This window comes from Oppia nitens, unplaced genomic scaffold (assembly GCF_028296485.1).
Source record: "Oppia nitens isolate AA-2021 unplaced genomic scaffold, nextdenovo-longstitch-racon4-pilon3 scaffold13_pilon_pilon_pilon, whole genome shotgun sequence".
NCBI lineage: Eukaryota > Metazoa > Arthropoda > Arachnida > Sarcoptiformes > Oppiidae > Oppia > Oppia nitens.
Window position 1 is genome coordinate 2446037 of NW_026533192.1, and position 17969 is coordinate 2464005.

Genomic DNA, 17969 nt, shown 5'->3' on the forward strand with positions numbered 1-17969 from the left:
ATTTTTGTTTATTGGTTTATTGATTAACAATTACAACATTTGTTTTTATTGCAACTTTCAATTAAAAAGTATTCTTTCTAATTGTATTGTATTATAAAAATAATATTTTATAATTACTTATTATTTATAGTTAGAACACTACTATAGATATGATATACTGAACTAAACAATTTCATAATTTATTTTATGATTTGTATGGCATTAATAGCAAAATTAGTTTAATAGTACTTTGTATTTGTTTGCGTGTTTTTTGTGTAAATTTGAAAATATAATGTTTTAATATAATATTGTTGAAGGAACCCAACTGTCCTTTAATTACCGATTATTTAGATTATCATTTTGTATTGAAATTCAATTATTAATTGGTTATACATGTATGTAAATTTATATTGTTGATATTGTTGTATGTATGCATACAAATTTATGTATGATTAACATCACATCATAAAGTATTGGACAACTTATGTCAATCATATATAAGTTAATAAATAATTTGTTATTTTACTAAATTTTATTGTTTGTGAATTTAGTATACTTTAAGTTATTGTTAATTGATTTATTAAATATATGTATTTCTCTTATAATTAGGATTATTTGTAAGTCTAATACCAGACTATGCAACGTTGCAAACAATGCATTACTATTGAAATCCTAAATAAATATTATTAATAACTACTTTATTATTTTGTTTATAATTATTCATTTCACTTTATAGAAAGATTTATTAAATGTTTTTTATTGCAAATACTATAGTATTTTTAGTATTTAATGACATTTTATAATTTATGTCATTAAAATAAAAACATTTTTATGAATTTATAGTTAAATAAATTATATAAACTTTAACAAAATATTACATAATACTATTTTATTCACTATTATAAAATAAACATTTTTATTTTAAAACTTTTATTAAAATCATAAAAGTTATCTAAATACTAATAAATCACATTACAGAAGTAACAAATTATAAATTAATCAAATAAAATTATTTTCAACATAATATTTTATAATAAAATATTTTTTACAATTTTGTTTTTATTAAATTTTATTTAATAAATAATATAATCTTAAATTATAAATTAATTTGTTACAAATCTTATAGTTCAAATACTACTTTCGTTTAAAGTAAATTATTATAAAATATGTAAATAAACACATATTAAGAATAATTGATAATAAAAACATATAAATTACATGAAGTTTTTTAATAAATATTTTATAATTAAATGTAATTAATGCGAAAACATTAAAAATATATCAATTATAAATAAAATTTGTTGAATAATTTAATTATAGATATATTATAACAAGTAACATATATAAGTATTTTAAATAAATTATTCATACAATAAGTCAATTTATAAGTTATTTATATATTAGTTATTTATATAATAGTTTATTAATGATTTAATGATTTATTCAACAAACAAACACCGAATTTGTTGATAAATAAATAATAAAAACAAAACAATTATAATTATAATTATAATAATAATAGTTATACCATAATTATATAGTATTTGAGGCCAAATGAGTTTATAGTATAACAATAGGTACCATAATATCTATCATTTGTTGGTTTGCGTCTGAAATAAGTAATCTCTTATACAATGGTAACGAAAGCAAGTGTCGGGAACAGAGCTCTTGTAGAAGACACGGCTTTGTCGTAAAGGCGTTAATACTATCCTCGAAAACGTTTCACATGAAGGACTGTCATTACAAGCGAGTCGACCGGCCTCTAGAAAGCCAGCGTCACAGTCACTGGACAGGAGACCATAAATCTCACCCTAACATCAAAATCATTTCATTAATTATATTAATTTAGGTTTCTATGCAATCACTTTATATCTAATACAGTATTTGTTATATTTTATGAGATGAATAACATACACAAGTATAGCAAATGTTATGCCAATCACAGGCAGATTTAAATGCTTTATACAGTCGAGAGTTAGGCATCAGATTAGCCACCGATGAACAGTCACTCGAAAGCATCTCAATTGCAAAACACTCGTCTATTGAGTCTATCATTGATTCAATTAAATACAGTTTACATTACATTAATTAAATTAAAGATTAGCATTTATTTAATATATATTCGTATGGCTTTATATATATATATATATATATAATTTATTTTATTTAATTATAGCTTTGACTTTAACTTATATTATCGTAAGTTTTTGCTTTACTTTATTTATTTATTTTTCAAATTTACTTTAATTAAAACAACATTTATACAGTGATTTATAATTCATCACAACTTACAAAAATTAATAATATATTTAAATAAATACCTGAATAATCCTCAGGGATTATAATATCAATTTGGTTATCACTGGATTCAGATGTAGAAGTGGTTAAGTCATTGTCTTGAATGATATTTTCATTGTTGATATTATCGATGGTGTTATGCAAGTCTTCCAAAGAATTTCTCATATTTTCGATATCATAGGCGGCATCCAATCGATCGGCAATTTTATTATTTTCTGCTTCAGTATGAGATCCTCTTCGTGCGGATCCATCAATTAATTCAAGAGCATCACTAAGAAGTGTGTCTTCAATTGACTCCAATTTGCTGTTAATATGAGAAAAACGTTGTAAATCAATATCATTGGTTTCTTCGCTATCACTTTCATCAATTGAGTTAACACTTCTTTTTGTCTTTTGTTTGACATTATTATTATTATATTGAATTGGTTCCCAAATTATTGAATCATCCTTTTCATTATTGTCTTCTCTGTTATTATCATTAATTATGTCGGTGTCGTCTTCATTATCATCATAAAGAGTTGCAATTACATAGTCATCATCTTTGTCATCAAAAGGTTGCTTTTTATTGTTTTGATTAATAGCTATAAGATCTTCATTTTTAGTTTCTATGTTATTGATATTTGTAAAGTCATCCAAGTCTTCATCATTTTGCACATCATTGTCATTGATGTCATTACTTCTTTTGCGTCTCATTGTGGCCAAAGCCGCCGCAATAGTTTCGTAATACTCTTTTCTAAGCCAATCATTCATTTCTTTGTTATTTATTGGCAACTGATCTTCACTCGTGTTTTCAACTGTTACTTCTGTTTTGTCATCAATTGTTTCAATTGGATAAATGATTTGGTTATCATTTTCAATATTATAATCACTGCCATTATCTACTATGTCTTCATTATTTGTCTGATCCTTTAGATTACTTCTTTTGCTAACTTTTTTAATGTATTTCACTTCTGTGTCGTTTTTAATCAAAATTTCTTTTGGCTGACTTTTATTATCATTTTTTGATGTATTTTTATCGATTGATTTTAATTGAGTAATAATTTTCTCATTATTTTTATTATCATCCGATAAAATATCATATAATTCAGAAACAATTGACTTATCAGTATTTATTGTGGTCTCAAATTTGGAAGTTTTATTGTTTTTATTATTAGATAAACTTTTTATTTCTATTACTTTATTTTCGGCTTTTCTTTTGGTAATTGATTTCTTTTTTGTCAAAGTTTGAGATTTATTAATGTGTTTGAAGTTAAGTTGATTTTTAGTTGTTTTGGACTTTTTGTTTAAATTTAATTTTTTACTATTTTTAGAAATTGGTGACAATTTCTTTATTATATCTCGTTTTGTTATAAGATTTTTATTGTTATCAATAATATCTTCTTCAATATGAAAATGATCGGTAAGTACACGTCTTCCTGACTTATGTTTAGGTTTTGTATTACTATTGATAATACCATTAGTTTTATGTGAATTTAAAAAATTATTATTTTTAAAACTTTCATCTTTTGGTTTAAAAGCAATTTGTTTTACGTTTCTAAATGTGTTTTGCTTAACATTTGTACTTCTTTTGCGTTTTTTGTTGATTTCTTTTCTCAAAGTTTTATGATTTATATTAGTTTTATCTTTTTGTTTGTCAAAAACATGTGATAATTTGAGTGCCAATGCCGTCGAAATTAAATCATTTTTTGTTGAATCGTCTCTATAACTATCTCTTATAGCATCGAACTGTTTTCATAATAAAAATCATATAATACTTAATAAAAATAACTTTTGATATATTTTTATTTTCTAAACTAAAGTTTCGATTTGCATATAACTTTCAGATACTAACTAATTATTAATCATTATAAAAATTGTTTAATAATAATTTTAATAATTAAAGTTTTAGTTTAATTTATAAAAATAATTTTCACTTAACACAAACACATAATTTTTATTAATAATGTATAAATGTATACTAATTTACTGTATTTAAGAATTATAAAAATATTAATAATACAAATTCAAACTTACATCAAACGGTACATCAATTAATTCTTCGTCAAAATGTGTGTCAATCGGTACTAATCTCTTGTAATATTCAATTGCTGTCACAGGAAGACTATATGGGCCGTACAGATGTGCCAATGGATATAATGTTTGTTGTCTTCGCTTTTGTATTGTTTTTATGGCATCTTTAAGACTTTTATCATTATTATTGTTATGTGAAATGCTTTTAAAATTGTGTGATAAGGAGTGGATTTCATTTAATGATAAACTTGTTGTCCATGATATCAATACAGTTAATGTCAAGAATAACAAATTGAATTCAATGCACATCATTGTTGATATACTTATATATGCGGATAATCTAATAATTAGAAAATACATTTAATAGATTATCTTAATATTTTTTTATAGATACATAAAAATAGTAATTAATTGATAATATCTAGAAATTGTATTTGAAATTATTTATAAACATTAAATGTAATTGACAATACACAGAAATTATTATTTTTACAAAAGTGCAAACAATATTTAAGTGAAAATAATATTATAAATTGTAAATGCTTTATATAAACCTGAATCGTAAAAGTATAATACACTGATATGCTATCAGTGATAGCAATTAGTATAAAACTAATATAATATATTATAAATATAGTACTATAATATAATATTGTTTGGCACTAATTAGCTACAGAAAATTACAATAAGTAGATTATAGATAATAATACAATATAATACAATATACAGTATTTATATATAATGTTTTAAAAGATATAAATTATATTATAATTAGTGTTGGTAAAAAAGAAAAATTTCTAAAATAATAAAAAAAATTCTAGAAGTTTGAACATTGAAATTCATTTTAGTAAAGTAGTGTACAGTATATCCTGTCTGAAAGGACTAGTATTACTGACTCCGATCCGATTCAATCTATAGAAATTTATTCATGAGAAATTTACTAGAAATTTCTATTTACCCATCTCTAATTATAATATTATTAACTAACCGTTTCTTAGATAAGTTATCTAAAAACAATTAATTATAATTATTTTCATTTGTTATTAAAAGATATTATTAATTACGACACAAAACATAAATATTTAAATTAAATTTTGCTTATATTAACTAAAGAATACAAAATCAATTTATTAATGAGAAAACTTTATATAAAGTTTATTATAAAGACCACTAATTTTAGTTTGTTTGGCTTAAAATGTCACTTCAATGTATTGGCAAACATGTTAAGGATTATTGATGTCTGCATACATTTGTAGTCTTTTAATATTTATAAAGTAAAACACTAAAGAAATCAATTTTAAATTTTATTTATACTCACTAACAAAACCGCCAAAAATCAATTTTCATTTACAATTTCAGATAAGCTATGATTTTTAAAAAATAATTATTTATCTAAAATGTTTGCAAACTATAATTTTTAAAGTTATGAAAAATTTTAAATGAAATTAATATAATATAAAATATATTTTTTGAATTAATCATACAAAACATTTTAACTATCTATAAACGCCTTCATAAAGATATTATAAAAGCATTTTATAATATATTCAAAATAAAATGTCATTGAAGTATAATTAGTACAAAATATAAGAGACATTGTTATGTCATTTGTGTGTCAAATAAAAAATATATAAAGCTATTAATGCTATTACATCACGACATACACTAATGCTAATAAGTGATATATTTCTTATATAATATATTTAATTTAATATTTGATTCAATTCATGTTATTGTATGAATTATTAAACAACAAATGTTTTACAACATATAAAAGATAATTTAAAAGTCTAGAATAAAACTATATTTTGCTAATCAAATAAACACTATTAATTAGTTATATAATTGTATATTTATAGTATTTATTAAATAAATTTTTTAAATATTAATATTTTTTTTAATAGAAAACAAAAAATATAATATTAATAATTATCATGGTCAAAATTTTAGATAAAATATATTGTTAATTACTGTGTTGTGAATCTAATAAAATGAAATATAATATTAATTCATGTTTTGCCAAAAAGTGGTTTTTACGGTAAAATAATCTCAAGTGGTTTTAACTTTGGCTTCACTTGAATTGTTAAATATCTTTTTGTAAATAAAACAATATTTTTATGATTTTATATTCATTTATGATTTAAAATTTATACATTTATACACCATATAATGTTATAATAATTAGATCATTAATATATGTTATAATAAATTTAAATGTTTAATAAAAAATTATTTAAAAAACAAAACATATCATATAATATATGTATATTACTTCATTAATGTACTAAAATTTTACATATAAAATAAAAATAATTTAAATTCAACAATTCTTACCTTATTTTTAATATGGTTGTAATAATTTTTATTAATTATATATATTCACTTGTGATAAAATGTAATTAATGTAAATAGTTAAATTTATGTAAGACAATTAATTATTTAAAAAAGTAAATACATAAATATATATATATTATTTTTTAAAATTGATTAATTTTTAATACAATCGATAGTCAAATTAATTGTTTAATTTAAACATAAAAAACAAATAAATGACAGTATTTTGCAAAAATTCATTAAAAGTATGGAATAACTGACTGTTGGCTAAACTCTTGTTCTAGATTTCAGCCATAGCTTTGATGCTCTACTGAGCCGATGGTGTGCTCACATCCCTGTGCTCTATAATATACACGTCATGAGTACCACCCATTAGGAGTAGATAATACACAATACGAGCAAATTATCTTTTGTTGTTTATAACTTTATTTTTATAAATTTGAGTACTAAATAAAATATTGTTAATAAATTTATAAATAACAAATTAACAATATATTTATGTATGATATTTGAAAATTTATAATTATTTTAATGATTTTTAAAAATATTGCAAAAAGGTGTTACACTTATAGACACTAAACATAAAAAAACAAAACATGTTTTCTATGAAAAACTATACTTTGAGTCAAATATAGCTTAAAATCGATTGCTTTTTCAATAAGAGTTTGAAATATACGTTCATTTTTATTCTGCTATTATTCTCATATAATATATGTTTGAAACTCAGACCAATAGTAAAACATAGATACAAATACAATATTTTATTGATTTTTATTTTCCAGTTAATATTATTGGTGTTATTTATACAACATTGTTATAATAAATACATTACTAAATCAAACATTTAGTTTATTTATTGCTATTTTAGATGACTATGTAAACAATATAGTTTATTACTTGTTAATTATTGTTACTTCAAATTAAATAAACAAAGTTTTATATATTATTTAATAAAAATTTATTTTATTATTTAAAACACATTTAAAAATATCTATAAAATTTATAAAACATGTACAATAATTTATGTATCGTAAAATTAAGTTCTAGATAATAATTTTAATAAATTAGATAATTATTAATCTCAGATTAGAATTAAAATGATTAATAGTATAGAAACAAATAATAATATTAATAATAGTTTACTTATAAAAAAAATTATTTTTGTTAAAAACAGTTATTTTTGAATAAAATTATTAATGAGAAGTTTGATCATTTGAATTATCAGTTGAAACGAAATTTGATTGAAAAAACTGATGAATCGATTCATCACAATTAGTGTCACTTTCAAGAAATTCTGTGGCAATTCTGATACAATCTTTGAATTTATTTTGCATTTCTTCAATATTTAACGGTTTTATGATTTCTTTAGTCGATATAGATTGACATATATTAAGTCCTCTTTCAATTACTGGTACAGGTATTGATGATAAGTAAGCGATATGTGATGTAATTGACTGATTGATATGTCCATCAATGAGTTTAAACAAATAAACCAATTGATGTTCATCTTTAATAAATTCAAATGTTTGACAGCTATATAAATGAGTTTTGCTTAGAAATGATGGCAAATATTGGAAATGAGAAGACACTAAAAGATGTGGTTTAATATTATTGAGCCAATAGTCAATACTAGCGGCCATTAGAGCTAATCCATCTACAGATTGAGTGCCTTTTCCAAACTCGTCAATCACTACAAGTGAACGTTTTGTGGCATTTTTAGTTGCATTCGCCAATTGATTTAAATCCAACACAAATGTTGACAATCGGCTAGTTATGGATTCCGGTGTTTGCAATCGGGTAAATATGCGGTCAACTATTGGTATGTTTGCTTTAACTGCCGGTACATAACTGCCAATGTGTGCCATAAAGACAATCAAACAAATTTGTTTCAAATAAATACTTTTTCCACAACCATTTGGACCCGAAATCAATTTAATTTTAGTGTATTGTTCACCACTTTTGTAATCATTTGAAACAAAAGATTGTGAAACTAATTCATTGAGTGGATGTTTGCCGTCAATTATTTCAATTGTTTCACCACTTATTATATTAGGTTTAATATATCCATAATTGACTGCCGTTTGAGACATAGCTATCAAAGCATCCAATTTTGCACAAAATTTAACTATTGATTGAAACAAATGTCTCTTAGTTGCCATCATTTCTTGTAATTTAAACATTATTTGAATTTGTCTGTCAAGTATTTCTGGTTGAATGTCACCAAATTCTTCATCCAATTGTTTAGTTCTCATTGTTTTGTAATAAACTCGATTACCAGCTTTTAATAGATAGTGAAGTCCAGACTCATTCAAGTCATTATAGCTTGTAGTCGGTGTGGGAACAGATAGATCACAAAGACTACTCGTGAGAAAACCAATTTGTGGGATATAAACACAATCGCATTGTTTGAGAAGTGGTCCATATGTTTGAGCTTCACTTAAAGCCACGGTTTGCAATATCTTCGGGATGTGAATGTAATGATTTCTTGCGTTATCCAATTCATGGTCAATGCCATAATTGATTTCAAACGTTTGCAATTTAAATGTTTTATCCAAATCAACAATTTTGTTAATAACAATTGCCATCTCATCCATGTCTTTATCAATTGACATTATTTGATCAAATATTTGTAATGATGTTTGTTGTCTGCTAACTATGGCTCTAATATTTATGGCATTTATTAAATTATTGAATAGTGTCTTCAAATCCATAACAGAGAATCTATTGGTCATCAATCTATTGAAAGGAGTGGTAACACTCTTGATGTGTTTAAGATAATGTAAAACATTGTTTTTGAGTCCCATATTATTTGGTGTGGCGAAGAACTCAATAGCATTCAATCGGTCCAAAATAATGTCCACGTCTTGAGTGGGCAACAGAAAGATTTTTCTCAGATAAGCGGCGCCTACTTTAGAGACACAACAGTTAAAAAGTCCGTATAAACTGAGACCTTCTTTAGCATTGAATCCTTGTTTTGCTGCCGACGGATGCCATTCTTGTCGAAAGATTTGTAGCGATTCATAAGCGTTGCGATTAATTGCCACTAATTGTTGTAAATATAGACGAGATATACTTGAGATCTCAACCATTGATCCCTCGGTTTGCATATGAATTTCGGTACAGTTTTGATCCAAAAATCTAAGTAAAGCTCCAAACGATCGAAACGTATTGTTATCCGAAAAGTCAAATATTGACGATATATACAAAATCTTTTGTTTTTCGTCACTAAACTCAACATTAAAATGATTGTCGAAATCAATCGATAAGATCCGTGTCTTTGAATTCTCGAAATTGAATAAATTATTTGAAACGATATGTAACACAAACTTTAAATCCATTTGCAATAAGAGATCCGCAAATGATTGAGACGTTTGAAGATTATTATCAATATTTGAATTAACATCAATTGAACTCTCATTTGTAAATATATTTGTCGATCCAGTGGTGGATCCGATCGGTTGATCTGTAATTTGTGATTCATTATTAGTCTTATTATTAGAATATGTTTTCAACAATTCAATCAGCTTTGGATCAGTTCTTGAGCTGATTATCACATGTTTTGGTTGAGTTTGAATCAAAAGTAAGAAAACGGAATCAAAGTCATTGTCTTCAACTTCTTGTATCACTTGAATGGAGTGAGTGTTTGAATAGTAAAGAGTTGATCCACACTTATTGTCACTATAACTGATACACAAATAACTTATATCAAGTGAATCGTCGATTGTCTCTAAAAGAGTGTCATCACTGACTGATCCATCTTCACTCAGATCATTGTAACCAATGTTTTGGTCACTTCTGGAGCCAACCGATGAGTACATCATTTAATCAATTGTTTAACAATTAGTTGTAATAAAAACAAACAATTTATTTATTTATTCAATAGAATCGGTCTTTAATTGAATGACGCATTCATTTCATAATTAATGTATTCATTGTAACCAACGATTCACTCATTGCTTTCAATATATTATAATAATTATTATTATTTATTTAAATACAATATACAGTATATCATTATTTAATTAATAATAAATCAATTTTTAATTATATAAAATATTGTATATACTGTAGTACATTATATTTTCTAATTTATATTTATAAAAATATTAATTTGTAAATTTATATTATTTTATTTAAAAACTTTAATTTTTCTTTAATTTTTGTCTAACATCTGACAAATTTTAAAGACAATTATATTACTTTTATATTATATATACATTATTATAAACATTTGTATTACGAAATTGATTTAATACAAAATACAACTTTTAGACCTAAATATATCATATAATATATGACAACTAAATTTGTAGAGTTATCTCAAAATGACTACATATTGCCTAATATGTAGACAATGTTATCGACGATTGTTTTCATTTGTTATATAAGAGAATCAAACAGTTTATAGATTGTATTGTAATTATAGTTACAGTAGTATCGAAAAATTAGCACAAAAATTATTTTTAAAATTTTAAGCTTTTAAATAATAAATTATATTAAAATATTAATTATTTGTAATTCAATAAAGTATTATATATATATATATATAATTAATAAAAGTTTAGATAATAAAAGTGATTATAAGTATTGTGTGAATAAAATATGACATTATATTAATAAAAGGAGAAATCGTTAGCCCAAAGAATTTCTGGTAATATCTGTATATTGTTTACCACTCTTTCAAATCAATTTCATTAACACATTCTTCGGATGCCTAATGTATTGATTAATTTATGAGTTTTATTAAACTTCATGTGATAACAGTATTAAATGCTAATATAAAATCATAAAAATATTTATTATAATTTTTAAAAATAGATTTTATAAGTCATTTGTAAATGAGGTCATAAATAAAACTTATATTTTACACAAACTTCACGTATAACACAACTTATCCTTAATATATTACATTATTATATTATAAAATGTGATTTATTACTTAATAAACATTTATTTTAATAAACAGTTTTTTACTGTAATAAAATATATCAAGTTTATATATATATTTAATACCTCTTTCACACTCTCTCTCTCTCTCTCTCTTGTTTGTTAGAAGATATAAATTATAATATATATTTTCTATGTAGTCTTAAAAAAATAAAACTTATTTGTAAAGATGATTATTTTTGAAAAATAATTAATATCAATTATAATTTTATCAACAAATCATAAACACATGTTGATTACATAGTTTTGACAAACAATGTGATATTTAACTAATTAATCAATGAAAAAGTTCAACAAATGTATCATTTGAATAGTATGTTTGCAGATATTTTCAAAGGAACAACAAAAATATGCATTTTTAAATATATGATATTTTGAGAAAACAGTTTAAACCAACTCTAGTTATAATACAAAGAAAACTTAATTAAAATATTTGTTTAAATAATTATTATTTTTAATGAAAAAGAATTTTTGTATAAAGCATTGGTAATATTTATAAATAAAAATGCTAATAATAATATACATACTTAATTAGTCTTGAAAATTAATAATAATAAATTACAGGTAAATACACATTTGTATATAACAAAGTTATCAATAATAAATATATTTTTTTATAAATCGATGACATATAAATACTTACTGTATATCAAATAGTTTAATGTCAAACATTCTATAAATAATTAAATAACACATTATAAATATACTGTATTATAATTACAATAAGTTTAAACAAATAAAATTCTAACTAATTAATAGTAAATTTACTAAATATATAATATTAAACTAAACTTAATTAAACTTATTAAATTTTATTAATTAGCATACATTTTTAAGATAGTTTGACTAAAACTAAATGTTTAACTGTATTGGTATAATAATTAAAAATTATATAAATATTTATTAAGTTTATAGGATAAGATAAAATACTTCGTATTAAAAACAATTAAGATATTTCTATAATCTTTTAATTATCTAATGTATCAATTTTATAATATTTGTATGCATACTTAAAAATAAATAATTACAATATTTTATTGGTTTAATTAATATTATTTGATTGATAATTAATAATTATGTTAACTTTAATACAAATGAGTTAACTTAATAAGTACAGTACAGTACAAACCTATGCTTACATTTTTAGTTAATTATTCCTTATATTAGTGTCCTATCCATAAGTCAGTATATCATGTGATGAAAGTGTTTCTGATATATTATTTGTCGATTGTCTGTCATTTCTTATACAATAAGATTAAAATAAAATTAATTATTCATAAACTAAGATATTTCTTACTCATTCACTTCGGTTAAAAGTTTTCGTTGTTTTGTAGACATATTTAAAAAACCATTATGTTTTAAATCATTTATAAATAAAATGATAACAAAGATGAGACACACTTTAAAAGAAAAAAATTATTAATAAGTATTTTATTGAAAGATAACAAACTCACAGCACATCCATAATAGGAAAAATACTTCTAAAGCAATGTAACCCATTTTGTCTACAATATAACCGGCCAACAATACAATACAACCTAAACCTAAATTTTGAACCGATTGCATGACACCATACGCTGTTCCCAATTGGTGTTCGGGAATCACCATTGCAACCATTGGCCACAAAGCACACGCTAATATTGAATATCCGATACCCATTAAAATCATAGCAATCCATGGATTCACAAAAGTAAAAGCCAATAATGAATGACTTATTAAAGTTATCACAACTGCACTAAACACCCAAACTATGTTACGACCAGTTAGGTCAACGGCTATTCCCAAAAAAGGTGATAACACTGCAGATATTATATAAATAATGCTATCGACACCATTGGCCTCTTTTTGGTCCATTTGATATTTTCTTTGAAAAAATGTCCTAAAATTTCGAAACAATTAATAATATAAATATATATATAATACTAAATACAAACCCTCCCAAAGCAGTAAATGGAAAAATTGCGACATAATATGTGATGCATATGAAGGTAATCATCCAAAATGATGTCTTAAAGTCTTTAACATCAGTTATCCGTACGATTTCACCGGTTTGACAGTTGGATCGCTTTAAGATACGTTCGGCTCTTTTATCATAAAAAGCCAAAATCAAAGCACATATTAATGAAAAGACACACGTATTGGCAGCTAATGATAATGTTATGCCAAGAGTTGTGTGACCAGTTGTATGAGTTATATAATTGTTAACCGTATCGTATAGTGGTTTCATTACATTAAAGTTGACAGTACTGCCCACCCGTGCAAAACTTAACTGAAGACCAAACACCATATTTATCTCTTTGTTCTTAAACCACGACACGGCATATGTGTTTTGAGTGACGGCTAATGATTCACCACCGATGCCAAAACTATTATTGGATCAATTACCATTAATAATAATATAAATATATTATTTTATTCATTAATAAAGTAATAATTACATGAATCGTCCAAAATTCATGAGCCAAAACCTATTGGTAAAAGCGCCCAATGCTAACACCAATTGTCCAATCAATATGAATACACTGAATATAATAGCACCCAATCGTATGCCTAACAAGCGATCAATGAGAAAACCACCGAAGAAGCAAAGTATGACATTAGGCCACGAATACCACGCATAGAGTGCAGAAAACTCAGACACACCGACATTCATGTCTGTCGTGATCTGCTTTTGTAGAGCTCCGGGACCGTCGTAACAGAAATAACTACCTATTATTCATTACAAACAACAACAAAAATACATTAGTTTAACAGCACCTGTATGTCAAACAAAATGCATACCAAAACCAAGAAAACACATAAAGATAAGCACAAAATATCGATGAAGACTGTATAGTGGATGACATAAAGGGGATGCCATACATCCAGACTCTTCAATAATAATGGTATCGCTTTCACCGCATGATTGATCTCGAGAACCGCTACTCTGACCTATCGGTGCAATCAATGGTCGCTCCAGACGTTCGTCTTCGTCATTCATTTTGTGATTAATTTCTTAGAAAAAATATATAATTTTTGACTTTTCATTACCACAAACATCTTTGACAGTAATTTTGATAAAACTTACAAATTTGTACTAAAGTTGAGTTTTACTTATATTTTTATGAATATTTAGACAATAATTAGCCACCAATTTGATGGTTATTATTGTAGACAATTGTTGTCAAACCAGTCATTTAGTTATCAATTAAGATATCATATGATATGATATGATATGCCATCAAATGTTTTGTCAATATATTAATCACAAATCATATGATGTTTGTTGTCATCACTGGTTGTCTGCATTTAAAACTACAGTAGAGGTCGTTGTGTTAGACATATCATCAATAAGTGTAAGCAAATGGTGTTAACAGTGAAGTAGGCGTACAAACAATACTAACAAATCGATTAATTTTTTATATTAATATAAATATACTGTTTATTCAATCAAATACAGTATATATAACTTACACTATAACTCGTTAATACGTTACGGATTATTATTGGCATTAATTTATAACTTTAATTTAGTCTTTAATGTTAAAAGAAATTTAAAATAAATAAATATATATATATTATAAAATTAAAAAATAAAATTAATTAAAATTAACTTTATATACAGTACTGTAGTCATGTTATGAATAACTAGATTCAACTACAGTATAATATTATTTACAGTATATCACATTTATTATTACATATTTATTTAATTAAATATTTTAATTTCATGATTCATAAATTGTTAATTAAATGCAGTTTTTATCTAATTATAAATATTAATAAATTTATTTAATAACTAATAATAATAAGATATTATTTATATAATTGAAATTAATAGATGAAAATAGTGGAGTGCTTTACTGTATATAATGATAACTCTAGTATTGATTGCAGTCATTATTGTTTAGTTTAAAGACAACTAAAGACTACAACAGTTATAGTCAATTGAATTGTGCCATAAATTTGACTGTTTTTGCTTTATTGTCACCAAACTTGATCCATACAATCGGCAGATATTATATGATAAGTAAAGGCAATGACTATTTTAACTCAAGGAATCAGTAACAAGAAGTTATTGAACAAACCATCGGACAGTAAGCCATTGGTTGGTGCGGTCGAGGCATCGGCTCCTAAGGTTTGACACCAAATATCATATATTTGTCATACATTTGATGATAATCTCTACCATTATTTACATATATTGTATGTCTTTATATGAAATATACATTCAATATGTTTTATATTAAGTCATATATAATTAATAAATATATTATAATATATCTTATAATAATCTTTTTTGCAAATATCAATTGATAAGATAATTGATTTTAATATTAAGATATTGAAATTATTGTCACCCGTAATAACTATTACCAATTGATCCATTTTGGTGACAATGGTTTGTATAGACACACTAATTACTCGTGTCATTAATACAAAGCTGATCACCGAAGAGATCAATTGCTGACGTCATTCAATTGTAATCTTATACTATGTCTTATGATATAAATTTTTTGACATTTTTATTATGATATTTATAATTAAAATGCATTTTCAATTGATTTTGACATTTAATTAGCAAATATATTGCATTTATATCTACCATTAATGAGATTAAAATTTAAAGACAATTATAGCAAATATAGTATCATTCAAATCTTGAATTAACTATTAATTGAAATGAAAGCAAATAAATAACTGCTTATCAATTATTATTAATATCCATAGTTAGCAATACATTTGTATTTTTGTCTCATTTTTTACTCTAATAGATATTTATTTAATTCAGTAATATATTGATTATTTGATTTATTAATTATCATTATTTATACTATTATAACATTTAAATTAGTGTATTCAATAAAATCTGAATAATTTGTATGATTGTTATACATATGTATATATTTATTATATAATCAGTATATAAATAGTTTTTATTTATGATATATTAATACAATATTTTGATTAATGAACATTTTTCAAATAAATTATTAAAACAAAGTACAATATCATATGATATTATTATCGGATATTGAATTTAATTGAAATTTTTATTTAAAACTATTTTATAATAATAAAAATATCAATTTTCAAAAGAAATATTTAATGAAGATTGAAATTATGATGAATTACTGAATGTTTGATCGTATTGTTAGGATATAGAGAGTGGTAGCACAGCATCGTTGGCCAGTATTAGGATTCGGGCCCAAAGGGTCAACAATTTAACAACTCTTTGCGTTACATTGACAGCACTTATTGTGTTGACCACTGGAATTGTTGGCGGAATCTATTTGTATCGACAATTTGCACAATACAGGGTTTGTTATATTGTTAGCATTGTTGGCATTTATACAACAAATTAATGCATATTTTAGTTGAGACATTTCCGTGGTTGGTGTACAATACCATATGTCGAACCAAACCAACGTTATCATGACTTACATGCCATGCAATCGGAACCAGCAATTGAAACACACGACTTAAGAGACAATAATGGACAACCTCTGGATATCGAGTCACTGATTAATGATTTATCAAAACAAATGGACGATACCTTTAGAAATAATTTGCCAGAAATGGATCACTCATTTGATGAAGAATTTGACATCGATGTTGAATTACAACAATACGAACGCATAGAAGTGCCCAACTTTTCACACGGAAGGAGGGGTCGATTTGTTCACGATTTTTCAACAGTTAGTCATTTATTCATTTATATTTGAGTCTATTTTTTTGAATAATAAATAAAATAATTTGTTTTTTATTAGAATAAGACTGGAATTGTTGACTTGGATGAGGAACGATGCTTTGTATTGCCATTGAATCGAAGTCAAGTTCTTCCGCCACAATCATTGTTTGATTTAGTGGTTAAGATGAAGAGTGGATACTATGATATCGACACACAAATTGTCAGAGATTTGTATAGAGTAGTGACGCCTCCGATAACTGATTTTAAGAACTTAGGCTATTATATCGCTAGAGAATGCGCTACATTACCAACATATCGATTGGAAAGGATAACATCACCCGGTATTTGATTTATTAAATTATTATTGATTTCTATTTCTATATATTTATCTAATTTTTAGTTTACAAGCGAAGTATTGATGAAAATGAAAACAAAAAAGTTATATTTTCTGAGTTCGCTGGTAAAGGTATTCATGAGTTTCAAATTGTCAATCTTCACGACGCAAAGGGCAACAAATAATGTACCATAAGATAGCACATCCCATTCCTCCAATATCTCAAATTTATATATAGTGTTTATATATAGACACCTCTCAATTACTTGTAAATTATATCTCATATCAGAGTTGTTGGTCTTCAAAATGTTTGTAACCAAAGAGTTTTATTTAAAGGTAAATAATTAACTGCTTAATAGTGAGTTTGGATTATTAATATAAAAATATCTATTGTAT

General features: G+C 24.2%; 4 protein-coding genes across 4 annotated transcripts; 1 reads left to right on the top strand and 3 right to left on the bottom strand.

The window, feature by feature from the left end:
• Positions 1-1533: 1533 nt before the first annotated feature.
• On the bottom strand, positions 1534-6639 carry LOC128957514 (protein PFC0760c-like). The gene is made up of 5 exons (XM_054303287.1): positions 6622-6639; positions 4291-4627; positions 2301-4002; positions 1894-2027; positions 1534-1790 (listed from the first exon to the last, which is right to left on the bottom strand). The coding sequence occupies exons 2-5, from the start codon at positions 4597-4599 to the stop codon at positions 1572-1574; spliced, it is 2364 nt and encodes a 787-aa protein (XP_054159262.1). The 5' UTR covers positions 4600-4627; positions 6622-6639; the 3' UTR covers positions 1534-1571.
• Positions 6640-7814: 1175 nt separating this feature from the next.
• On the bottom strand, positions 7815-10439 carry LOC128957523 (mutS protein homolog 5-like). Its single transcript, XM_054303298.1, has one exon. The coding sequence runs from the start codon at positions 10437-10439 to the stop codon at positions 7815-7817; it is 2625 nt and encodes an 874-aa protein (XP_054159273.1).
• A 1753-nt stretch (positions 10440-12192) lies between these two features.
• LOC128958052 (major facilitator superfamily domain-containing protein 1-like) lies at positions 12193-14881 on the bottom strand. The gene is made up of 8 exons (XM_054303871.1): positions 14636-14881; positions 14350-14562; positions 14007-14277; positions 13503-13934; positions 13023-13447; positions 12866-12968; positions 12708-12809; positions 12193-12241 (listed from the first exon to the last, which is right to left on the bottom strand). The coding sequence occupies exons 2-7, from the start codon at positions 14546-14548 to the stop codon at positions 12740-12742; spliced, it is 1500 nt and encodes a 499-aa protein (XP_054159846.1). The 5' UTR covers positions 14549-14562; positions 14636-14881; the 3' UTR covers positions 12193-12241; positions 12708-12739.
• A 519-nt stretch (positions 14882-15400) lies between these two features.
• On the top strand, positions 15401-17942 carry LOC128958073 (integral membrane protein 2B-like). Its single transcript, XM_054303892.1, has 5 exons — positions 15401-15685; positions 16707-16868; positions 16926-17246; positions 17319-17580; positions 17640-17942. The coding sequence occupies exons 1-5, from the start codon at positions 15587-15589 to the stop codon at positions 17756-17758; spliced, it is 963 nt and encodes a 320-aa protein (XP_054159867.1). The 5' UTR covers positions 15401-15586; the 3' UTR covers positions 17759-17942.
• The last annotated feature ends 27 nt before the right edge of the window (positions 17943-17969 follow it).